Here is a 26,994-nt window from a genome sequence, read left to right as displayed (position 1 = left end):
AAAGGAAACACTGAATGTTTCCTTCTTTCATGTGCAGTTTGATTGTGTCTACCAACAATGTCACTTGTGACCACTGGGTGACCCTAGAAAGGTTATAAATTCTGGTATCATCCCATCCTATCATCCTAGGTTCGGCTATCTCTGCTTCTCACATGCAGTTTGCATATAGCTGAAGATTGTGGGACAAGCCTGTCTGGCTTCATACTACGTTGCTGGGAACATTGGACCGAGCTGGTCAGAGTAACGAAGTTAGCCCTCCAAAAGCTGCGATGGCAGTTTCTCCTTTTTCACCTTTGTCTAAGGTGGGTTGGCGCCACTATATATGGCGTCTCCTCACCGGGCTTATCAGAGCGATCTTCCTGACCATTTAGTACTGCGGCTAGTGTTAGATACTGTTGCTTGCAGCCCGCGTTGTGCTATTTCCACTGTTGGACCCCAACGTGGCAATTACACACAGTGGTGTTAGCTAGCTTATTATCACTCAATCGGGCAAGAGAGAGAGGGAGCTGCCGCACTGCCGTCTCCTCTCACTAGCGTAGCCAGTCGGTACCTATGAGCTCTGTAGTTTCATCTGCTGTGTCGGCGGTGTACGCCTCCTTCCATCAACTTATGGCACCTACCTTTCTGCACCCTCCGTTCCCGGTGAGTGGCATTCTTACGGGGGCATAAAGAAGAGGGAGCTGCCATGGGGCTGCTTTTTCTCCTTGATGTAGCTTTAGCTAGCTTCTAGCCTGTGATTTAGCATCATCTCATCTATGGAGATGGCGTATGCCCCCTTCCATAAGCTTATCACACTGACTTTGTCTTTTGACCTGTTGAGCGACACTGTTAGTGTCCACTTGGCCATGACCAGCAAAATTAGCATTGCACCCGCCGCTCCTGGCAGGTGGCATTTTACAAGTGGGCAGAAGGAAGAGGGAGCTGCCATTAGGCCGGAGGGGCAGAGACTGATATCCTTGGGCCTGGCGTCATTGTGCTTCTGAACAGGTGTTTGAACGGATTCTACTTGGATGCCAAGTGGCCCCGTCGTCGGAAGCTCAAGGTGTCGTAGCAGCACCTACTGGCCCTGGCTCATGGAGGGACAGGACTTCCTGTTGAAGGCATTCCACTGGGTGTGGCTGTCACCTACCAAGAGACTGTCACCACGGATGCCATCCTCTCAAGGTGGGGTGCCATCTGGCGACACAGGGCAGTTCAGGGATAGTGGTCTATGCGGGGCAGGGCAGATCACATCAGTGCACTGGAGCCATGAGCAGTGCACCTACTTAAATACTTCTTGGCCATACATGAGGAGAAGGCACGTATTTGTATGGTCAGACAACGCTTCTGCCGTCTCATACATCAACCACCAGGGCAGCACTAGGTCCACCTGGTTGTTGCAGGCCTCCCAGCAACTTCTCAGGTGGGCTGTGCCTTGTCTGGCCAGTCTGCAGGTGATGTATCTGCTAGGGACCTGAACCCACTGGCAGACTCCCTGTCCAATCGGAGTCCTCCACCAGGACAGTGGGGCCTCCTTTAAGAAGTGGTATATGCAATCTGGGGTCTTTTCAGTAGAGTGAGGATCGATCTCTTTGCTTTTGCAGAGTTGGCCTGCTGTCCACTTTGGTTCTCCCTGAGGGAACCCACCAACCCCCTGGGGTGGGCCGTGCTGGTGCACCCTTGGCCAGAGAGCCCCCTTCCTGCCTTCCCGGCGTTCCCTCTGATTCGGTCGATACTCCTGAGAGTCCTTTAGGATGACCACAAGCTGCTGCTGGTGGCCCCCCTCTGGCCAGCTTGGACATGGCTTGCCCTACTGTGCAGACTCACCTGCAGTGAACCATGGCCCCTTCCCAACAGGAGGGATCTGCTGTCCCAGCACGGAGGTCAGATTTGGCACCCCGATCCTCACTGCCTCTACTTATGTGTCTGGCTACTGAGGGGCCCGAATCTCAGCTGAACAGCTGTTTGGAACCTGTCAGGCTGACCATGCCTGAATGCTGTCCACCCAGCTGCAGTACAGTAATAGGTGGAAGTTCATTGTAGAGTGGTGCAACATCTGCGCTCTGCCCAGTCTTTGCGGTCTTTTTTGCAGTCTCTCCATAAGGGTCAATCTCCATCCACCCCGAGTGTGTATGTAGCAGCAATATTCACCCGACATGCAAGTAGCAAGTGGCATGTTCGGGAACCACATCCTGGTGTCGACCTTTCTCAAGGAGGTTCTGAGGCTTCACCCCCCAAGGGCTCCATGAGCTTCAGCTTGGGACCCACACTTGGTACTGGAGGGCTTGTGTCAGTCTCCTTTTGAGCCCTTGGCAGCAGTGAAGCTACAGTGGCTGTCAAGCCAGACTAGTTTTTTGCTTGCCATTACTTAAGCGAAAGGCATGGGTGAGTTACATGCTTTGTCTGTTGATCCGTCATGGTTGAGTTGGCATCTAGACGGTGTTGGCATCACTTTGTAGTCAAATGTTGTTTTTCTCCCGTAGGTGCTGTCAGGTTTGCGTTCTAACCAAGTGCCAACCTCCGCTCATAAAACATGAAGATAATGCGGAAGTGCAAAAAAGCTGTAAATCTGGGGAAATTACAGCAGGGGGCGATGATGTTGGTTTCAAAAAAAGGCCCGGTCTTATTGGAACCCATTCAAAAATGTCGATTTTCAGAGAGCAAATTAACATATAAAGCACCTGGTTTCAGAGCATGTTCAGGTCTCTATCACTAGTTTCTACAGCTGTGCTGGCTTCACCAGACTCTGATTTTCACATAAATCGTCTGCTGATTTCATATTACGAGTTAAAGTTTTTAATAAATCACCCTATCTCTGTGCCTCCTTTGTCCACGTGATGCGGTCACATGATAGGCTGGACCAGTCACATTTACATCCGGTTTCAAATGTTCAATATGGAGACGTCCTGCTGAACTCGCTGAAGTCTTCAGACCGGGACTTCAAAACGCTATGGGTGAAAGCTTTATCCACTGTATTTACCATCTGGTTCCAACCAGCCTACATGACTCCATCAATATGACTCTCCATCGAGCAGTTCTGGGGGTAGAGCAGAGCTGTTGTGCCCAGTCAGTGCTCTGAGATGCAACATAGATGCTACCTCAGGCATGCATACAGCTGTTTGTCTGTTATGGAGGTCCAAGTAAGGCCTCTGCTCTCTCCAAACAGCGCTTAACCCATTGGACCATTCACCGTTACTACCAAACAGTGGGCCACCCTCTGCCACCGGGCGTACGCTGTCACTCCACCAGGGCAGTATCCATGTCCTGGGTTGCCCTGAGGGGAGCACCCATCCACTGGCCGTGGCCCTTGGCCCTGTGGAGGCTTCCCAGTAGGGTGTTTTTATGGGATTCTCGGTGACTACGTTGGGATACGTCATTCAGTGCTTTCAACACTCTCTTTTGGTGGTCAATAGGGATGAATTAGAATGAAAGTTCCAAATCTAACTACGGCTCTGTGAATCCCGGATGACTACCAGAGTGCTCTGTCACTCCTACTGTCCGTCCTGATCACGCGAGAAGATTCTGTAGGAGCTGAACCTTGGATGACGATGGAACTTGATACCTCTCTAGGATCACGAGTGACGTTGTTGGTATACATACTCAAACTACGCATGCATGAAGGGAGCACTCAGTGCTTTCAGTCCCATCTTGTGGTGGTCATCCAGGACTCATGGAAATGTAGTTACATTTGTAACTTTCGTTTGAATTACACCTGTTACATTTTCTGACCATGGAGGTATACTCACCCCCAAAAAATATTGTTCGTGTATGTACAATAAGATGTGATACTGCCATATATTCCGTTTTTACAAGAGAATTAAACACATAGTCAGATCGAATGTTGTAATTTGTAGTATTGTTGAACTGAAATTCATAATGGGAGTTTTCTAAATTTTTAGAACCTCTTCAACACCGCTATAATCTGCCATCTTGTAAATGCATTAAACACAAAGAAAATGTCACAGGATCACATACAGTAAAAGTGTACTTAATGAAACGGTAGCTCACTTGTGAGTCTTTAAAGGATGACAAGCATGGAATTTCTTCTATCCCAATAAACCACATGCATGTTTTTATTGTACATGAATCATTTCCAGTCCTGTTAATGTTATTCATTGTGACTTTTAATCATTTATATATAATATATGAAAAGAGATACACTCTTGAAAAAAAATAGTTCTACAGCTCCTACACCCTCCTACACACACACACACACACACACACACACGCGCGCGCGCGCGTGTACAGCCTCCAAAAATATTTCATGATGTGCAATACCTTCCCATCCCATTCTTAATCTGTTCAGCACACTTCATTTTTATATATTTTGTTGACAATGTTAGCAGCTATAGCTACAAATGTTGTTTCACAACTGTAATTTTCCATTTTATCCTGGAAAAAAATATCTGTTTAATTTACTTGGGCTTATATCACTTGAGTACATGGCACTTTCTTTGTAATGTACATTTTATGCTCACATGCCTAACATGCAGAATAAAGAGCATGACTGTTAACTGCAGGCGACCGAGATAAGTCTCCTTGTGAGTTGTTGTCTATGTGCAGAAAAAAAAGAGTGAATAAGTAAATGGAGTGACAAATCAGAAGTAACAGTTGGGATGTTTTTCTTCCTTGTGTTTTATTAGACAGTTGAGTGCCAAGAGACAACTATGCTGCGATCTGTGCTCTCTAAATAAACATAATACTTATGAATTCACAAGTGTTTGACTTGACATGACAGTGCCATGATGTTGAAAAGGAGTGCATAAAGTATAAAAAGTACAATCTGATGCCCTTTTGACAAGGAAGGGCCAGGAAGTCCTGAACAACTGTATCAAGATAAGCAGGGGGATTACTTTCAGAAAGACATGCAATGGATAAACAGAATAATCAGAAGCATGAAAATTGCTATGGATCTTTAGAAAAGGAGAAATAGTGAACAAAAATAGTCTTTGATCATATTCCTGCTTACTTTCTTTCAGTCAAAACAAGGGGAGGAAACGAGGGCATGTCATTTCCCATCATCTGGAGAAGTCTTTCTCGTCATAACACTTACTCCAGTGGCTCCCAAGAGTGGCAAAGGAAAAGCCATTAAAGGCCTGTTAAAACACTACTGATACTGTCAGATAGAGACAGCAGACACGGAAAGAAACAACTTGAGCAGGCTTCACCAGAGGCAGTGATGCAGTTGCACTCTCAGCTCTCAGTTCTCAGGTCCAGACCAAAAGTGTAAAGCTGCCACATAAACACACGTGAAAATCAGTCATTAGCTTTATAGGGGAGGTGTAAGTTAGGAAAAGACATTTAAACATACAGATTATGAAGACAACTTAGAGAACAGCAGACATGTAGAAGAACCGTTGGAAATCTCATCAATTTCAGACCAAGACCAGAAGGCTTGAAGAAGAAGGCAGAGCGGCACATGGAGGTGTGGCGGTTCTCAATGTGCACAGTTTAATTCTGGTCTCGAGTCTTTCTTTGTGGAGCTCACATTCTCCCTCTCAAAGCATGGATTTTCTCTGGGTATTATGCATTCTTCTCATGGTCAAATGATATCCATTTCATTTGAATGTCTCTCTTCAATTCTGTTGCTAAAGTTCTCACGTGACACTTGTAATTTGCTTTGCTCTCATCCTGCAGCAGTTCGACTGGGTTTAGGTCTGGAGACTGTGCTGGCAACACCATGTCTTCGAGCTCACTACCCTGCTCTTTATTTCTAATCTAGTTGGACTCATGGCCTGCAGCTATGACAGTTGATGAGGTCTTTTCACTTATTTGCACTGCATACAAAGTACCGGCGAGATGAACTGAAGATTCCAAATTGTGTTTCATCAATTTATGATAGTTTCTTCCAGCTTTCAGGATGGCAATGGAAGCATTTCATGACCCAGGAAAGCATATAAATCCTAACCATACCCCTAACCTGAGTCTTCTTGTGACATCTAATGTCTTTCTTGCTGACTTGTTTTTGTTCCCATTTTTCATGAACTCAACACAGGATTCTTTGTTTGTACACAGACAACTATTTTTCTCAAATATTGTTGTTCAAATGTGTCTAAATGTGTGGGAGACAAATGAAATTTAATTAACAGCCAAAAGCTCCTTTTGCCATTCCTGCAGCCAATTGCACGCTCCCTCAAAACTTGACACATCTATGGCATTGTGCTGTGATAAAAATGCACATTTTAGAGTGTTGTTTTTTGCCTGAGGCACACCTGAGCAATAATCCTGCTATCTAATCAGCATCTTGATCTGCCACACCTGTGAGCTGGATGGATTATCTCGCCATAAGTGCCCACTAACACAGATTTAGACAAATTTGTGAACAATATTTGAGAGAAACAAGTCTTTTTTATGTACGTAGAAAAAAAAATCTTTGGGTTGAGGTCATGAAAATGACCCCAGAACAGAGCAGACACAACACAAAAAAATAATAGGATATGTTATTTATGCTCCAAAAACTATTTCAAATATAACTAACAGATAAAGTGTTGGTTGCTTGAATATCTGAAAAAAAAAAGTGCTTGAAATGAGTTGAACTTACTTTTTTCGCTAGTGATGTGTGGTTAGTTGTCATCTTCAGTTTACTTTCCAAGCCCCTCCTTAGTTGGCAGCTATGATGCTTATTTGCAAAAAAATTCCGGGCAGAGGAGAGGGAGAGGTGGTGGACACTGTGACGGCTCACTGGTTGATGTACAGTGACAGACTGTCTGCAGTAAGAGGCAAATGTTGCGTGTTAGGCAGGTCAGCAGATGCCGGGTTGACAGTCGATGAAATATTCAAGTCAAGACACTGCTATCATGGATCTGATGTCTGTAATGTCTCCGAAATAGACTGCGGGAGAGGATAAGAAAAACAAAGTACAATAGAGTATTGTCTCAGGGATCAGGAAATAAAAAGATGAGAGGGTTTCAAAGTGGTATGATGACAAATCTGACATTGGCCTTTTTTGTTTTCAGATATGATGTTTTTATATTTAAAAGACATGAGAATACTTGTATTGTGTTATTTTTGCAACAGGTGAACAATCCATCACTTGATGATTTATCAATAATAGGAAAAGCTGAGAATCACAGAAACTTCATGTGTATATCTCTTCTATATATGCTCAGTCCTCTGTGCTTTATCTTCACCTTCCCACAGGATCTTTGACAGTCGAACAAGTTTTAGATCTGTGCTTACTGTCCTTAAAACTCTGCTATGGATTCACTTGCTATTTGCTTTCAACTTTTTTTTGTTTTAATTTTCTATCCTGTACTCTTCTTGCTCACTGTCCAAGTACAAGTGGGAAGGCACGACCTCTGAATAAAGATCTACGGGAATGTTTTTTATCTTATTTGAATAGAAATGCTATGGGACATTGTCATGGGGCATTTCAATGGGAGTGAGCTTATTCACATCATAATCACATTCTTTACTAAATGTGCATGTCCTAATCATCAGCAAAACACTTTGTACTGAAAGTGTCTGAGTCTAAGATTAGTTTCATTCAGAGGTCTCGTGCACACAACAGTGAGTTACAGTCCTACATGGAATGTGAAAAGAAGATGTGAGAAAATTGAAAAGCACAGATGCTGAAACAGTTTTTACTCCACTTACATTGCTGCCATCTACTGGAATAGACTTTGAATGAGTCACGAACAAGCACAAAAATATACTTCAAAGTGGTCAGTGTGAGGGTTTCGATTCTTCACGCTGTCTGTTTTATCGATAAAATGGACAGAAGTTATTTTATATTGTTTCTGACTCATCCAATTCAAATCTGTACCTTTCCTATAGGATGTCATAACGCCATCAAAAGGACTGAATCTATCTCTAAAAACGCCTTCTCTTCTAAGCCCTCCTCTGACGATCCACATACCAACCAAGATCTTCTAACAATAGGTAGGTCATTTTCCAAGAGATCTCATTGGCCAGTGCTTTTATCCTCGATCTCTTATCCAGAACCTGACCTGTTCCGGAGCAGGTTAGAGTTCAGAGGAAGTTAACTTGGTGAATTACCCTGGTAAGAAGTGAATCAGCATCAAAGGGTGGAAAGCCTTATCCCTAAAGTCACCCCACCCCAATAGGAAAATCCGGCTTCAAGATAAGCACAGAGGTCCCCTGTACACCACAGCTTACTCCATATTGGCCGGGTTCACTCCCAGGCCAACTGTGCAACAGGTCCGACATTGACCGTGGATTCCCCTCTCACCTGACCACCACCTGAGCTCCCACCAATGTGTAAGGGGACTTGGTCTCTCTTGGATGGCGAGGCTCCTCATTCGAACTTTATGCTGCACCAGCTCTATTAGAATGAACTGGAATCAAACTAAACTGAGTTTCATGCCCCTAAATCTGATTTTAGTAGAAAGTCCAAATTACTTCTTTGACTGACAGGTTTATCTAAAAAAATTTGAATATATGTTCTATATTTTTTGTCTCTCATTTCAGAAAGTCAAACCCATATATGATACAGGCTCATGGCACATATATCAGTGCATTTACATGGGATTTTTTTTTTTTTTATTCCTGTTTAAATTTGAATAAAGCCTAATGGCCATGTAAACAGCTCAAAACTGTTCAGAATTAAGTTTAAATCCGAATAGGCTGGCCAGTTTATTCTCCTTTGGGAGTGGAATCATATACCAGGCGCGACTTTATTCAGGTCGTTTCTGCGCATGTTCCTGATGACACAATATTCCAATATGGCGGCCCGCGGTGGTTCAGCTACTACAGAGATGATTTATTTAACGGGAGCTTGACAAGAAGTGGATACAACGAAACGAGGGATGGACGGGCGCATCACAACGAGCATATTTTAAAAGGTGTTGCATCATTCTTAATTGAGAAAGAAAGGAGAGGCGCGAAAATGCTGTTTCCTTCCGGGAGATGTAAGTACGTCACGGACGCCCCTGTCCAATCAGAACGCTTCGCAGAACCCGGCTAGAGAGGATTTTCCCATGTAAACACGAAGCTCATGAATGTAATTCTGAATTGCTTAGTTCTGAATAAACCAATTCCTAATTAAAAACACCATGTAACCACAGAAATATGTCAAGCCTTTAACTCTAGCAATTTTGATGATGACTTACAGATAATGAAAACCAAAAATGTTGTGTCTCAGAAAATTAAATCGTTTTGAAATCAGCTAATTAACTGAAAACACCTGCAAAGGTTTCCTGAGCCTCTGTCGGCGTCAGTAGGCTACACAATCATTACTTGACAGATGTTCGGAAGACAGTCTGACACCCTCTGCAAGAAGGGTAAGCCACGAAAGGTCATTGCTCAAGAAGCTGGTTGTTCGCAGAATGCTGACTTGACAAAAAGTCACTAAAATGGCTCTTTTGGTCATAAAAGTTGCAGACCCCTGGCCTATATCATGTATGGGCTTTACTTTCTGAAATGAATGACAAAAAATATTGAACAACTGCATGATATTCTACCTTTTTGAGATCTACCCAACATTCCAACACTTATTGTAGGGCAAAATACATAATTAAAAGGCAACATAGTGTAAATCATGTAAAATGAGCGTATGAATAAAAAGTCGCTCAACAAATGACTTTACACAACAGGAACTACTTTAGGTCGTCCACACGAGGATTGATAACAAACAAGAGCATCAGGCCAGCATGAAAAATGAGCAGTTTATTATAACACACAGACACTGTCTATACAGTCACTCTTACAGTTAAATCCTGAAAACTGGCTGCATTGGATACAAAGTTGGACCAAAGTATTATAATTGTCAAAACACACCACATGCTCATGTACATCCTTTACCTCTGGACACTTCACAACATACAGAGTAGATCTGAGCATGCCAAACTGCTGAGAAAAGAAAAAAAAACCCAAAACAAAACAAAAGAAAACAAGTACTTTGCATAATACTGTACAAACTTCTATTGCATATTGACGTACTGTACAAAAAAAAAAGGCCAAACTGCCCAGAGCAATATAGAAAACATTGACCATTTGAAGCCAGTTTCATAGTGCTGCAGTTTGACTAAATAACATTTAAGTAGGATTGGAGATGTTGAAGGTGGAGGCTGAGCCACAAAATTCTCATCTGTTTGGATCCCAATCATGGAAATGTGTGAAAAGCACCTCTGACTCAAATGTGCTAAGGCAACCATGTACATTTTTTTCATGTAGAAGAAAAACAAAACAAAAAACAAGGCAACAAAAATCAGCTGGAACAGTAACTGAGCTGCCATGTGAATGCAAGTTTGAATTTGGATCATTTAATGAATCTGGCACTTCCTGTACAACATACGCGTCATAAAGTGTTGTCTGTGCAGATCAAAACAACTGAAAAACTATACATGAAGGAAAGTTTAAATAAGAAAAGAAGAGGAAGACTTGTTGAAGCTGTGTTGGGGCCCACTCAGTCAACAAACTCTAGCATCTAATCAAAAAAAATAAATGGAAACATCTAAAAAACAAAAACTGTCATTTAATTAAACAATAAATTACAATGACACAGACTGGAACAATGCTCTTTAAAGTGTCACTTCTATGACTGAAAGTACGCAAAATACTTTCTAACATGGGCGAAGTGACCCTTTAAAACAAGCCGAGTAATAATTTTGATCATGATATAATTAGCTCAAGACAAAGCAGATTAAGAATCATTACCCGCATAATTACCTCAGACCGCTGTTTGTATCCCTCAACAGTTTGCCACAGCCTCACGTGTGAGGAGAGCGTGGCATCAGTTCAGCCCATTGTGGCAGGTCCCAAACAACTAGTCTGAGGTATTTAACCCCCGTCAAGTAATATCCGACCCCGCGTACCACCAATCAAGTAAAAACGATCATAAAACTTTAAATTGGAAGATTTCACCAGTCATGGCAGATCAGGTTAAGCCAGATCATAGCACTCTATTTTTTTTTTTAAAATACAACTTTTAGATATACTGTACATACTTAAAAGTATGAAAATAGTATAGATTGAAGAATTCAAGAATTTTTTTTTTTTTAATGGTTTTTTGGACAAAACGTTTACATGGGGGCACCCAAAACAAAACAAAAAACTAAATAAAAACAGAGACTAAAACAGCAACACATTTACAATCTTCATTTTCATCTATTTACAAAAACAAATAGCTTGTATCAAAAGTATAGATCTGGGATGAGCCTGTGGCATACCTGGAACATGAAGTGGATTATTCCCGATGAGCGGAGACTCAGCACACACACAAGGCAGCGTTGTGGTGCTGTGACAGGATGCCGCTCTCCTCAGACGAGCTCCTTTCTCTGCTTTCAGTTTGGGTTTGTCGAGACTGTTCGCTCTGCGCCTTGCCGTGGGGGGTCTTCTGGTTCGGGCTCTTGCCGGGGGGCCGGCCGGGCCTGCGGTGGGGACCTTTGAGTTCGGGGGCGGCGTGCGGACAGCGGCGGGGCCTTTTCAACGGCGGGCTCGGAGAAGCGCGGTCCGTTTGGGTTGTGGGGTCTTGCTTCTCGAAGACGGCGGCGGGGCCGTCCGGAGGGGGCAGTGTGGCCCTCACGGAGGCGGGCAGGAGCTGAGTGGTGGCACAGAAAGCGGCTTCGTACAGGCCAAACCCTTGTTCCAGAGTGGTGCTCTCTTTGAATAGGGAGGGAGCGCTCAGGGTGCCACTCTGCCGAAACAACAACAACAACGCAAAAGACAATGACACATCAGGAAAAACTGACAAATATCATCAATCACACACATATATGTCATGGAATAAGAACTTAAGCCACAAGCTGTCATTTATCACCCTAACACTAAGATGACACACACTGATGAGCGTTGTCACAAATAGACAAAAACTAAACTCATGAGAACAAAAATTCCACTAAAATGGGATTATTTAAGGAGATATTTCAATGGGTCTACGCTGACTTACAAGTGACAAATGTCTGTTCTACAGAATGCAGACAGTAAATGCCAAATAATGAGTTACAATGAAAATGATGACATCTGAGGTAACTGGGAAGGTAGACAGTCTCGTCTTGTGCCCGTTTAATCAGTAATCTCATCGCAACCTGTATATCTTACATTTGTAAACTGCAATAATAAGCAAAATTATCATCTTTCTTCATCATCTTGCAGTTATTTGTCTTGTGATAAAACCTGACAGAATTGGAGCGAATCAGCAAGAGGCATCTGGACCAGATGCTTCTCACTGAATCGCTCCAATTCTGTCAGAGGCTGTCTCCCTCTACTGGCATCTGCGATAAGTGCTTCAAGGATGATGTCTCAGATCGCCACACAGTGAAGCTGCAGACTTGATTTATATTGGACACTTATTGATAAATAAGTTCAATTTTGGCTGAGATATCTGAGCTGAGATCTAAATATCCACATAAATTGATATTATTTAAGGAAGATGTTTGGAATTAAGACTTTAAGTTTGTTTGAACTTATGAAAAGAAAGTCTGTGCTATTTTTTCTCATGACTAAAACAACCATGGCTAGTAATTGAAACAATGTTATCAACCAGGTTAGACCAACCGTGTATCTAAAAACACTTCAAATCGGTTACCAAATTCCACAAGGCTAGCCTGGATCTCGGTAAAACTTTGCAATTTGTTGGATTTTCATTACTGAGCAGTCACCTCACTACCACTCCAGGCATGTCCATCCCTCATGTTCTTCTTCATATATCTCATCTTCTTCATAAAATATGCCATCCTCATGCTCCGCCTGTTGGCCCCGAAAACAAAAGAGTGATTTGGTGAACCGGTGTTCTCTGGGTTTGACCTTAGGCAACAGCTGCTGGTGTCTACCGTCATCAAAAAAGCAGGTGAAGGTTTAACATGTGCAATAAAAAAATGGACAGAAATATAGAAAAGGACAATACAGTGAACGGTGAGTAAACAGATACACACACAGCCGGAATATTTTACAACTGTCAGAGTGATCCTGAGGCACACGGAGCGACTCTGCTAAATATCTGCCACGTTTGTGACGTTCGTCTTGATGACATTTTGCAAAAAGACAAAAGAGGCAAAGCTTCGGCACTGACCTTAGGGGCCTCGCACGTGTTATAGGGAGTTCCTGGGAAAGGAACGTGGTCAATTCCTGTAGCCATGTCCACAACAACTTCGTCTAAATGCATAGGGATGGGCGGGCCGCCGCGTTCTTGCAGGGCCAGTACAATGACCGTTGTGTTGTCTGCACGGAGCATGCGTTCCTGCCAGAATAGAAGAGCTGTGCATCCCAGGCGCCGTGCGCAAGACATTCCCTTCGGACCCTGAAAGAAATGAAAAAGCAAAGGAGAGAAGAGAATATTTTCACTTATTTTTTGACCGATCACAGTAAGATAAATCCTATTTCCTTGAAAGTTAGGAAGACTTTTTTAATCCATAATTCAGTATTTCTCAAACTTTTCACACTGAAGGAACTTCCTGGGCAGGTTGATGGTGTCTTCACTGAGTAAAGCTTGGTCAGAAAACATTTTACCTAAAAACAGACTTGATCCAATAGTGAATCGGAGATTGGGATACAGAGTTTGACTGAGAGACAACCTCAGACAGGGTCAAACATACCACCATTTTATCATGGCTGTAGCACATATTGACAGCATTTTTGGGTGGCATCATATTCCATAGTCCATCGCTGCCAAGAATTATGTAGCGATGCCGCTTGGGGTCAAGGGTCATCACAGTGGTGTCGGGCTCTGGAGAAACCACAAACTCCCCACTGTAGAAATCGTAGCTCCAGAGATCACCTGTCAACACAAGGAATTATGAACAACGAGACAAGAAAATATGATGCTTTTGTCTATTTTTTTCCCCCTTTTTTATATTATTGGTATTATTACCAAGCGATCGGGCCACAGCCAGGAATGGGATCTGGTCAATGACTGTACTCCTCCTCACTGGGCCATTATGTGTCAGCCTGGGTCTCTTCCACACAACACGATTCACCCCAGATTTCTTCATGACGCTGAAATGACACGAACAAAAACAAACTTCAGTACAACAAGATCACGCATGACAGATGACGCGACACCGGAGGAAGGAACGGTCACAAATATGTCGAGTCTCTGCGTGACATTCTGTGGCTGCCTGACAAAGCCTGTCTCATCAATGCTGAAGATCTGTTGGTGACTCACCTGCCACCCAGTCGTTCAATCCTCTCTTTCTCTTTAGGAAGTTCCGGTTTATGGTCTTGTGTGACTTCAAGCGCCTGGAGTGTGATATCAGACTCATTTTCCTTCACTCCAACCACCACCGCCGAGTCTCCCACATGTGCTACATACATGTGAACTCCGCGGATCACGATTACACTGGCAGTGGTGCCCGATGTACTCGGAAGGCCAGTTATGGTCTTTGGCCACTCAGCTGAGGAGGAAAAGAGTAAACACAAAAGAAAAACAATTATTCCTCCTTCTTATAAAGCCATATTTAAGTACTTTTTTTCTAAATTGACAAATACTGTGTCTTAGATTCCGACTACTGAAAATGTTGAAACTTAACTTTCAGACTTTTTTTTTTTCCAATGATGCATTTTTCATCAAAATAATTGTAACTATACACATTTTATAAGTAAAACTAGAATCTGTTGGTTAATTTGGGTAATATGAAGGAGAGGGGAGTCTGATTTGGTTTGACTTACTCATTTAGTAATTTTCCTCATACAAAATCTTTTGTGGTACTCTGCCGGATTTTATCTATTGGACTTTTTTGGCAAATGACAACCAACTGTATCCAAAACATACAGCTTTTATGAAGGGGTCTGAATATATTTCATAGATTTTAAATGCACAGCCTTCTAACCTCATGGCTGTCTGAATGTTCGGAATGTTCCTGTGACCTGAGAGTATTCAAACACAAAAATCTTCAAGTATGGTGAGGCAATATAAAAAAAAAAAAAAATCATTTTAACATGCACTTCATGTCTAAAGCTTATTGTTGTTATTATTATTATTATTATTATTATTATTATTATTATTATCATTATTATTATTAAAGTTTTTCCCAATAACAGGGGTACTTTTTATGTCAGATTTTTGCACGTGAGCTCAGGGGCATTTTATTGCCTTGAAAGCTTCCAGTGAGGCATGTTTCTGATGAGGCAAGTCACATGTTCAGATTCCAAAAAGTCAGGGGCAGAAATGCACCGGTGGTTAAGTCTTTAAGGCCAATACTTTTAAAAAATGGTATGCTTGGGGGATTTTAAGTTGTCCAGTGAACGTTGGGTAGAGAATGGGTGGAGGAAAAAAAATCCTGCAATGCGTTTCCATAAAAGCAGGATTAAAAGTTAAAAGTTAGGATCGGTGCCACTTTACTTTCAGGCCTGATTCGGGACACAAGTTTATCACTATTTCAGCTGTGATCTATAACAAGTAGACTCTACTGTTGTCCAGAGATTGAGTTATTTAGGTTGCCTGGTTTCTAAATGCATTTGCTGCAATAAAAAAAAAAAGTAATCTTCTTATATCTGGTGACACGACGAGAACAGTGTGGGTTGAGTGGACTTTAAATACTGTCAGATGACAGCTGGTTGTGTTCATGTGTGATGGGACAGAGGATTGGGCCTCATGTGACACACATTCAATGAATCGATGTCAATACATGCGATAAATAAACGGCTTTGCTTGACTCACGCAGCTCTTTCCACATCGCGTGGTGACAGGCGATGAAACCTTTTCGTAGAGCAGCACACACCTCGCTGTGATCCTTGGACCAGAACCCCCGCTGTCTTTTTAACAAACCCCACAGGTTCTCCCGGGCGAAGTGTGCCGCCTCTCTCCCACCGTGACCGTCAAAGACGGCGAAAAATGCCACCGACCTCCGGGTGTCGACCACATGCTCTGCGTCTTTCCCCTGTGATTCTGGCGCACTGGTGTTTTCATCAGTGGATAAACTCTCCACCCACGCCGCAGAAGCTGGTCCCGATTCGGGAGAATTTGTCTGATTTTCAGTCTGTTTCGTGGATTCCCCCTCGGCTCCTCCCTGAGACTTCGGATCATCCTCGGCTGGAGACGGCGTCGGCTCGTACTCGATCCTGATCTCGACAACATCCTCCATGTATTTCCTCCCTCCCTGCTCGGAGAATGCACTCATGCGAAATATTATCGCGTCGTCCATGATCGTGAACGCCGAACCAGCAACTACTTAAGCGACTCAAGTCTGCATGTAGCACCTAACTACACCGTGCAGGCTGGAATTTTGAACCGATTTTGCCGCGATTGTGTCGCCCAAGGCTTCCTTCCTTTTTGTTTATCTTCTCCGAAGACGTCCCGCTGTACGTGATGACGTCACGCTCCCCTATCTATCAACCGGGCGGCGATGCTGCGTTCAATTGAACTCGGAAAATTTCCTTTTTAATTTAAAGACCTTTACAGAGACACACGACATTACGCATTTGTTAAAACTCTTTTTATTCAAAGATACACTTTTTTTTATTAATTTGATCAGTCTAATGGACAAGAAATTACTGACATAAAAAAATGCACAGTCACTTTCTCGTAATTAAATTGTACGTGTCATTGAGCACAAAGCAGCAGTGTAAGTAATGCAATTCAATTCTGCACATTTGCACTCATTTAGAGCTTTGGTGTGGTCTGGGTCTGTGGTAAACGTTTCTTGCTCTGCTAGCTAAGGGAGACTGCATTACAAACAATAATGTAACAATGGCCTTGTGAAGGTTTTTACCATTTTAGTTATAGTCAATAATAACATGCAAATATATGGTATTTTTCGTTTGACTCAGAGTTTCCCATTGCCGCCCTGAGTTCCAGTCAAGCAGAGTGAAAGAGCCACATGTGGCTCCTGGGCCTGAAGATGCCCAGGTCTGGTCTAACCAGGTCTAGTCTGAAATAGAGTTCATCCACTGTTAAAGTGACAGTAACGCCTACAATTTTACCTTGAATATATTTGTCTTACAACATACATTTAAATACATTAGAATGCTTTCAAAACGAAGAACAATCCTAAGTCTCATGTACATTTTTTGACTGCCAGTTGGTAATTTCCTGGTGCTTGTAGTGTATCTTAAAGCATTCAAACTGACAAACACTGCCATATATGTTTGCAATAACATATTATTGTCGGCTCCATATTATTATCAAAATGATTTAATGCATAATAACAGCAAAAATTATTAAAGAGCTTCTCAACTGAAAATAAAATAATATTTTCAAAAGCTAACACTTATTAAAACACAAGACAATCTGATTAAAAAAAACTAATAGTAGCAGATGGTGCCTGGTAATAATTAATTGTAGTGAATCTCATTTTTGGTGCATAACAACTACAATTATGCCTTGAAGATGGATCATGTAGTAAATAAAGATCTGAAGCTAAATAAAACAGGCTTTTTTGTTCAATCAGTGACTGTTCAGATGCCCTCATCACGTACTGCTCCACTGATACCAGGTGGAGGCAGTGTTATTCCAGTCACACAGTCTGATTCCTCCCAGCATTTTTTCATGTGATCAAAAAACATTTAGAGATATTTTATGTATAACACCTTACGGGATTTTATCATATGTTTTTTTCTCTCAGTTATTTGATAATGGTTTGGTGGGACAAAATACTAAAATAAGCTTTAAAATTTAACCTGGACACTGTGTTATCTGCACACAATTCAAACGCCAGAAACACTGAACCTACAGGGTTGTATTACCGCCTGTGGTATAGACAGCTTACACAGCTGGAAAGGCACAATCAATAGTGGTTTTACAACAACATTTATTCCCATTCTCCCTCTTTGGCTGAGACCTTAATGCTTCGGTGACAACAGCATGGCTTCATCGAGTGAGTATTGGCTGAACTGCTAAAGAGACCAAAATATTTGGTGCATCTTCAAACAGCATCCCGAAAGGACAAATGACCTGTTGAACAACTAGAATTCAAAAATATTTTGTTTGAGGTAGTGGTGGCCTCCTGGTTAACTGACAATAGGCTGGGTTAAAAGTAGAGATATGATTGGTCCAATTAGACCAATTATGCTTTATTTATTTTGTTCATTTTCAGAGTCATCAGATATCCTGAACTGAATGTTTTTACGACTGTGGGACTGAAATGGAGGACCTGGAGAAAACTCAGCCATGCACTGGGAGAACACACAAACTCCAAACCACATCAGGTATGTTTTATATCTTCCGATGTGGACAAGATGCAGCTGTATGAGAATTGCTAATCGATGCAATCTGATGAATATACTTGCCTTCATACTGCAGAGAAAAGAAAACCAACACTATGTGTTTCTGTTCACTCTGAGCTTTCCTAGATTTCTCTTCATTCAGAGAAAATCTTTACATCTCTTTATTTCCTCTCGTGTGTTTTAGTAAGACGACGAGCTCAGCGGAGGATGCATGTTTAAGTGGAGTAAAACGAATTTCCCTCATTATGCTTTCTGTGTCTCTCCACATTCATTTTATCCCTTAATACCCAAAGCTCCGACCTTAACTTTAACCCTCAGAACCCATGTTTCAGTATCCATCGTTCTTTCTTTTTTCTCTCTATTCCCTCTCTTCTCCTTCTCACTTCTCTCTTCTCTGTTTTATGTCCATTAATAGTGCAGCCCTCAGAGAGGTCCTGTCTGCAGCACAAACCACTATTACAGGTGAAGAGGCAAAGTGATTTCCATGTAAATGGTGTCAGAATGTCATTTTCAAGTGAAGCTGCTCAGAAAATGAATTCCTGAAGACGAGGGAGATTACCAAGGGGCAATGACACCTGGATTGCTTTCTCACAGATTCCCCATGCAGCACTCATATAATGGCCCGTCCATAAAAATAGCTTTGTTTGCCTTCCGGATTGTGTAGATGCTAAAGTGTCACTCAGCTCAACTGAGAAAAAGGACTCAAATATTACCATATAAATGAATGCTAATACACTCATTGGTCATTTCTTTCATATGAAGAAATCCCAGTTAAACTTGATGTGTGTTTATGCGAGGGTAATGTAACTGAAGGCATTTGTTTCCTCATCAGTTGTCAGCATAGTCAAAGTGTAATGATTGGAAGGGTGAAAGGTTTCCAGGATAAATGAAGCAGAGTGAGACACCGCGAGTCCTCAGAGCAGGCCATCAGTCGATATGACAGGTTCATTATGAAGATAAAGAAGATGTTACACCTAATAATGGAAAAGGTCGAAGGGGCCAAGGTCACGCATCAACACGTTTTATCCAACACACTTTAACCCAGAACTTTTGCTCATATCATTTCTGCCCTGGGAATACTGATAATTTCAATAAAATTCAGAATATATTTAGACTACTTCATTTTAAATACTCTTTTTTTCCCCTTGTAAAACTGTTTTAAATGTTTGATGACCAATGTGTTTGTGTGATGGGGTGGACATGAGCCCCCTCTAGTTGATGTGCCCTCTCAATTATTCATATTGAGGGATGATAAAAACCAAAACCATCGGCCCTACAGTGATTAAAGCTACCTAACCAGCAGACCAGACAGAAAACATCAAATAACCATTATTGATAATCCAACTGAAACAGAGCTGTTAGCTCTTAAGCATTTAGAAAGTACAAATCACAAGATTCAACTTATTGTTTGACTCATTGCAAAATGTAATTAGATGCAAGATATCCTGTTGAGGATTAAAGATATCTTTGTTTATAGTATATTTCTTTGAATGACATTTTCATTCTTTTGACATGTGTTGGTTAGAAGGTTTTACATCCAGCATAAAAGCTTCAGCAGGCTGAATACACAGCAAATCAAAATGCTACCTTTACTGGAATACAACAAGTTGTGACACGTTGGAGGAACATCAGTTAAATGAAATATGTGAATTAGAGGCATCTTTCACTTGAAATTACATTAAATTGCAACAGATGCCTCAGCATCATGCAACTGTTGCAGAAAACTTGCGAGACAATTACGAGTCTTTGACCATACAAATATGAGTTCTCTAACAAGTCCACATGTCTTTTTTTTCCATCAGACTTCAAGCAAAGAGGAGATTGTTATTACTGCTATTGCCATGATGAAGTACAAGGAACAGCTATATTAACGGCACATCAGGACACTGTAACATTTGAACCTGGGACAAGTGCAACAAGGTTATAAGATGTTCTGCTCCAATGCAAACATACCAACATATTCTGGAGATACCAACACACACACATTAGTGTCTCAAACATCCCTGACAATGATATCAGCTCTTGGCGGCCCTGGCAGCTGACATTAATACCAAATTGTCCAATTGCGAAAAAAATCCAACCTATCTGTTGGGGCAGGTCCAGCCCAGAAGAACATTTAATGAAAGGTCTGTTGCATGAATGATCAGGATCCTTCCTGAGGGTTTTTCCCTGTTAGATCCAGCGCTGAACATTACATCTGGCTATATTTACATAGATGGTAATAATCTCGAAACAGTTGTTTGGCATTTTTTACACCAAGTATAGAATCAAAGAACCGGGTGGAGACGGACGAAAGTCCTAGGGTCCAACAAGATCATGAAAGAAAAGCAGTAGCTGCTGGATGAAGACCAGATCTCACTGTTTTTGATTCATTTAACTAAATTTGAAAGGGTCCAAGCCATCTATTACATCCATGAGAGTATTTTGCAAAAAAATAAAATGTGCTTAACTTTCCAAATGGACATGTTTGTGAGACTCATGCACAAAACTGAAAACTCCTGCAGATCTTTTCAAATATTTTGGAAATGCTTGTGAATTATGACAGTTTGTTGTAAGGCAGTGAGATAAGGGTTAACAAACTGTAACAGGTGTGTTTTACTCACATTTATGGCCCACTGAAAAAGTCATTTACAGTGTTTTTTTTTAATGAAATATTTGTTAATGATCAAATCATAACACTTCCTAACAGAGTTTCATCAGGCTTTTCATTTTCACACAATCAAACTTTGTTTCCTCTAAGTAACTTTTCATGCCACACTTAGTGTGCAGTGCAGTTATTTTCTATCCACTGTATTCTGATGAAACATTTTAGTATTGATTATTTCCTCTCCTTGTTGACTTTGAATCAGTGGTAATCATGTGAATTTTTGACTCATTTGGCAAAACAGTTAATGAAACAAATGCCTAATTTGCATCAAAAGAGCCAAATCACCCAAACAGCTTATTTAGTAATTTTTTTTCAGCCTAATGTTTCAAGGAACACAGTCATTTGCATCTCAGCAAAATATTCCACGAACAATAAACATCAACTACTGTATAAACCCCCCCCCCCCCCCGCCCCCACCTTTTTTTTTTTAATGATTCTCTATAATGCGCTTGCGATTGGTTTAACTGGCCCCGGGTTCAAACCACCAGTGACTTGGTCATTCGATTGAGCGGGGGAACATTGTTGGTGGAGGAGCCCATGTTTCCTCTTCAGATGGTTATCTTTCTAAAGCCACACTCACAAGTCTGCTCCTGTCAGCATGATCGATGGCCATGATATTGACTTGAGGTTAATTCCAAGCCGCACTGCTGAGTTAGATGAAGGATCTCGATAAGAGCGCTGATGATAAGAGTGGAGTTGAAAAGAAAATTGTTTTGAGGCACATGCAACAATGCCCATTCGTTGTGGCATCAGGCCGTATGGATGCGGTATCAGATTGTATACAGGTCTCCGGCATTTTTATTTCAGGTAAGAATCCCAAACTCTGGTTCAGCATTATTCATTAACCTCAGGATATGTGTCTGAAACTGCTTCGTTTTGCACAGCTCCTTGAATTCCTCACATTCAAAGCGAGAAATGACTCCTTAAGCCTACAGATGAAGATGCGTTAACATCACATACATTTGCAGGTCGACAACTTTCCTTTGCTATTCTATTTGGCTGCACTGAATTTAGCACAAAATGATAGCTAGACAAAGTGACTGCGTCTTTTCCTGATTTACGTAATCACTTGAGCACATCAGCCTGCTGCATGGCCGGCTGCATTGAGTAAATAGCTGCTGAGCAATGTTACGGATCAATTCTGCATTTGTTACATGCTTCATTACACACAAGAAGATACATTCATCAGTCTTGGAGGACGTTGTTTTCAATAAAATAAAACAAAATCAATTTTAGTTAGAACGAGGTGCTCTAAACAAAGGTAAACGTGGCGTTGCACAAAGGAAAACATAGCGAGATACTGTAGCAAAAGGAAGTATTTCACAGACATGCAAGTCAGGTGGACTCAAAATTGGTAAAAAAAAAAAAAAAATCTGTTAGTTTAAAGGTGTTTGCCTTTGCTATCTCTATGATGAATAGGGTCTTTCGTGCCTTCTGGCCTGTGCATGCTAAGGTTCCAGCACCCCCACCACCTGAATAGGAATGAGCAAGAAGAAGGGAAAAAAAAATGGGTGAAAAGCATTTCAATTTCACTCACTGAAGAGAGAGAGAAAGCGAGAGAGGGGGAGAGAGAAAGATAGGCGGGCTGGTTTGTGCTGCAGGTAAACGTGGACCCTGTGGGATACTTTTCTGCGGATTGTGAACCACTATGCAAGGTTTCCCCTTATTGCAACAACACACTGTGCTCCTCTGGCCAGTGCTGCAGGTGTCTCGAGCTGCAATGCTTCATTTGGAATGCCTTCAGAAATATACAGTTGATGCGGCTGTGCAATAAACTCCACACTGTGTCAAATCTGGATAACAGAACATTTTACAATACTGTAAATGCAGTAAATAACTCCAACATGTGAGCGATGATACTTATTCACATATTGAAATGTTCTGATTGTAGATTTACTGTACATCACTACACTTCTTTTACTGAATGTATTCAGGGAAACATGACTAGGAAAAAAAGGCAAAACATATTTTTGTTTCAGGAAAAAAAAACTAAGGACACAATGAATGTTATTCAGCTGTTGAATGGCGAGTTTCTTCATTGTCCTTGAGTATGTGAAAGGTGTCAGCCTTAATCTGTAAGAGTAAACCATCAGAGTGTAGCCTTAGGACCCTGAGGATATTGGACCTAGGTTGCTGCAGAGGTGGGTTTGTGATTTGTATGCACCCCATCTGATAGCGTCTCCTGGATCACAGATGGATTATTTAGGCTCTTCCTCCGGCGTAGGCTTGTTCTTTTGACAGCCCTCCTTTTTTTTTGTTCCTTTTTTTCAAACAGGTTCACAATGTCATTGTTTTTCCTTTCTCTTCTTCATTTCATTGTTGGACACATGGATGTCTCCAAAACACAAGAATGAAGAGATTTAGATTCACCGGAGGAGATGGAACAGTGACACTGGAGGAATAAGCTGGAGGTGTGTGTAAGTTGTGAAGTTGTACTCTTTTGTATCTGGAGTAGTAATTTCAGGGTGCATGCGTTTTGACACAGATGGCTTCAGAGAGAATTGAATCCTTTTTTTTTTCCTGTACACGTGCTGCAGTGTTGAAAGTTATTTGTGGATGATCTATATTGCATTGTAGATACATCTGATTGTTTTTAACTTTTGTTATTTGTATATTTTTACCTTTGCTTGATATTATCTAATTTTCTACAGTGGAAACCTTACACAGTTTGCACTGTTCTTTAAGTTACATATTAGATAAGCCATAACTTTGTACTTTTGCTGTTAGTTCTTCAGTAATAAAACCTCAACCTCTTGATTTGCTGACTGTTAACAATGATATGAGAGGAAAAAAAAATCATCATGAATGCATTTCATAAATTCTAGAACAACCCAGGAAATGACTTTAGAATTTTCCAATAATTGCTTTTCAACAAACTCAAGGTCTGTCTCTCTTTGTCTTTGGTGTCTCTTTTTGTGCTCGAGCTTCTAATTCTGCAAATCCTCCAGTGGCTTTGAAACCCCTGAATGGATTAGTCTGTGAATAATATGAGTATCTGTTGCTTGAGCTACGTTCAAACAAATTTAGACCTTTATCTGGCGGTGTTGCAATTTGGTGAGATCTTTTCATTTGCTGTATTATTGACTTGGAAATATACAGTATGGAGCCATGATCACTGTGTTGAGATTAGCATATGCGATGTTTGTTTAATGAGGTCTAATAATAATTCAAAGAATGGCAAAGCTGTCAAATTAAAAATCCTAATCTCCATATTTCGCAATATGGAAATTTGGAGATTTTGACCTTGACTGGCTTCCCTGGACCACAAGAAGAAAAGCAGTCAAGAGATATTGTGGACTTTTTATGACCCAAATCAAGCGCCATTTAGTGGATTTACTGTTAATATTATACTTGTGAGTTCTACGTTTTCGATCACCTTCTTTCCACTGAAGAGAAACTGACATACAGTTTTTGAGTCATTATTATCTCCATCTTGTTTGTTTAATAATTAATATCTATCTGTCCATCTTCTACTTTATTCAGTGAAAGGGTTTGGGTGTGCTGGAGTTGATCCCAGCAGGTTTAGAGTGAAGGCAGGACACTTCCTGGACTGGCCACTAGTTGAAAAATATGGATGTCACTCTCATTCAGTATAGTTTAGGTTCAAAGCCCCAGGGTTTTCATTATAAATCAATACCCTCTCTGACTAATAATACTGTGACAAAGAGCATTTACCCTTCTGAAGACTGTATATCTTAAAATCCGGGAAGCGGCAATACAATTTATTCATCATGACACAATAGAAGCAATTCTGTGAGCACAGTAATTCTGTGTTACAGTACAATTTCATGGGGATATGAGTTTACAGATTTACTGCAACACCAGAAATGTTCGGCTCTCTTCGGAAGGGCTGTAAAACTTATGACTCAACCATGCAAAGAATAAAAATTTCAAGTCAAATAAATCTATCAATATTTCTTTTCACTGGAGATTGCACTGTTTGAGTGGCAGTAGAATACATGACTCAATACCGATGCTGAAATTCTGACCTGCTGCATGTTACTAGCATTGCAGCCGTACTGTGAAAATGAACTTCAGCAGGCTTTCGTCAACATTGACATTAAGAAATAGACGGTTGCAGATAAAATTATTAAGCAGAAGTACAAGCTGCAAATGGGAAATGTGATTTTGGTGCTGCAAGAGGCAAAGCTAAGTGCACAAGTATTGTCTTCATTCTTTTTGTAAATAATTCAAGTTCAGTTTTTGTGTAAACACATTTGATTAAATGTTATTTCATTTCTAGCTTTTTTATGTTAACATTTAACTGGTTCATATCTGGTTGTAGTGAAAGATGAATTTGACACTGCTGATCTGTGTTCTGGATCTAAACATATTACAGTCATTCATCCCTAACTCGCGCTCTCATTCTCTGCTTCACGCAGTGCCTACTGAGGTGACTATGACTTGTTACTGTGAACCCTGACAGGGCTCCAGACATCTCCTCTCATACTTTTAATATCCTTTGTCTTGCTCTGATAGCTCCCCTAATGCATTGTAGTGGCAGTGATGAAAGCCTGTATTTGTCTCCCCATCCATTCGCCAAAAAGACAGAGCCATGTGTCAGCGATAACTGCCATGTGTTGACTCCTCGGAACTCCTCTGTCTCCCTCCACGAGAAGACAGTGAGCCCTAATGCAAAAGTGTGTGATGTATGACTACCTGGCTGACAGTAATGTATGCATGTGGGTTGTGTGTTGAGTTTCCATCAAATCGCTGAGTCTTTCTGTCTGAGTTAGTGGGAGTCTCCTGCTTCCCACACCTCCGACTGTGCCCCTGATTTAGTCTCCAAGTTTGTAAGTGAATCGTACTTCCTGGTGATGCTGCACCGCAGAGAAGCTGAATAACCACCACGGACATGCACATAGATTCATGATCATGTGGAAACATCGGGTCCATGAACAATCAATAGATATTAGATTTACAGTCCTATAATTCAGATGTATACAAGAATCTAGTAATCCCACATTTAAAATACTTAAATATAACATTTATAAAAATGCTACAGGTGCATTAAAATTTGTCTGATTTTCCTTGCATTTTTTTTGTATATTATATATGCTTTAAGGTGTATTTTCCTTGTCGTATCTTCCCTGCACCTTTTGACATGCACACTTGGTAACATATTGCATTGCATGCCTGTTTCTATGAGTATATGGGATTAAATTTAAGAAGGTGGAAAACAAGAGGGGGTAGTGGTGGTTTCTGTGCCTTATATGTTGAGGGTGCTGGAGCTGATTCTGTTCACGCTCCAGTGCTCTCTACAGTATGTGATCTGTCTGCTGTGGAATAGGGGGGAGTTAGGGTCTACCTTATTGACAATATGTTAGATGGCAAAGCACGATTATTCCCCGGCAGACAGAAGAAGGAAGCGGGGACATCAGCAGCACCATCTTCTTTTGAAGTGCAGACTCGGCTCACACATATACATTTGTCATGCCCTCCAGTAAAGACAACTTTGTCAGTGTTGTCTGTGCGCGTGTGTATTTATGAGAAAAGCACCTATATGACAACGTCAGGATGCACCCACGGGTTTTTAATATGATCTTGAGATGGTAGAACCAAGACAAGAATAAATCTGCTGAAATATTGAAGAGCACAATCCATATAATGATAACATTCACATAAGCCTACGCCGACCTGGTTTTCTTTGTTTTCAGGAGACGCACCCCCTCTCATTCTTTTCCTTTTAGCTTGAACCGTACACTTTCTGATGCAAAAATGTTTCCATGCGAGTTATCAGGGTATTATGCATACCCTTATATGTTTATTCTGTTTCAATCATGTTTTATTTCTGTTTTTTTTTACATTCACTGGCATATTTTGAAATTACATTTTGGATTCATTATGCTGTGGCCCCTCTTGCATCCACTTCCTGTCATTCTCCATTCAGTGTTCGCCAAAAGATATTCTTGATAAAAACCGAACCGCGCAATGTTATTATTACCGCACACATTTATTATGGGAGAGGGTGCAAAATACAATTTTCTTCACTCATTATGTGAATAATATCTTCATGTGTCTGTAACAGCACATTTCAATATGAATGTTACTCATATTGAATATTATATTACGACGGGACATTATTGTTTCTGTCTCTTAGTTTTGAAGCATCAGCAGATTTTTGCAAGATGTCGTGCACACACTGTAAAAACTGTATTACTCTGCCTTTGATATGTCACCTTATATATGTATATGTATATGTATATGTATATGTATATGTATATGTATATGTATTTTAAAGCAGGATAAAAGTGATTTTTTTAATTATTTCTTGAAAATTGAGAGTCAAGAGGAATTACGGATGGCTT

The 26,994-nt window shown here is 41.1% G+C and overlaps 1 protein-coding gene across 1 annotated transcript; it reads right to left on the bottom strand.

The window, feature by feature from the left end:
- Positions 1 to 9,591: 9,591 nt before the first annotated feature.
- Positions 9,592 to 16,160, bottom strand: LOC115395568 (protein phosphatase 1D-like). The gene is made up of 6 exons (XM_030101159.1): positions 15,536 to 16,160; positions 14,042 to 14,270; positions 13,748 to 13,872; positions 13,473 to 13,654; positions 12,950 to 13,177; positions 9,592 to 11,575 (listed from the first exon to the last, which is right to left on the bottom strand). Exons 1-6 carry the CDS (start codon positions 16,017 to 16,019, stop codon positions 11,147 to 11,149), a joined length of 1,677 nt encoding a protein of 558 aa, XP_029957019.1. The 5' UTR covers positions 16,020 to 16,160; the 3' UTR covers positions 9,592 to 11,146.
- Between the last annotated feature and the right edge of the window lie 10,834 nt (positions 16,161 to 26,994).

Source organism: Salarias fasciatus, chromosome 10 (genome assembly GCF_902148845.1).
Source record: "Salarias fasciatus chromosome 10, fSalaFa1.1, whole genome shotgun sequence".
In the NCBI taxonomy this organism is placed as follows: Eukaryota; Metazoa; Chordata; class Actinopteri; order Blenniiformes; family Blenniidae; genus Salarias; species Salarias fasciatus.
Note: the sequence above shows the minus strand (reverse complement) of the source record. Positions and strands in the feature narration are given on the sequence as shown.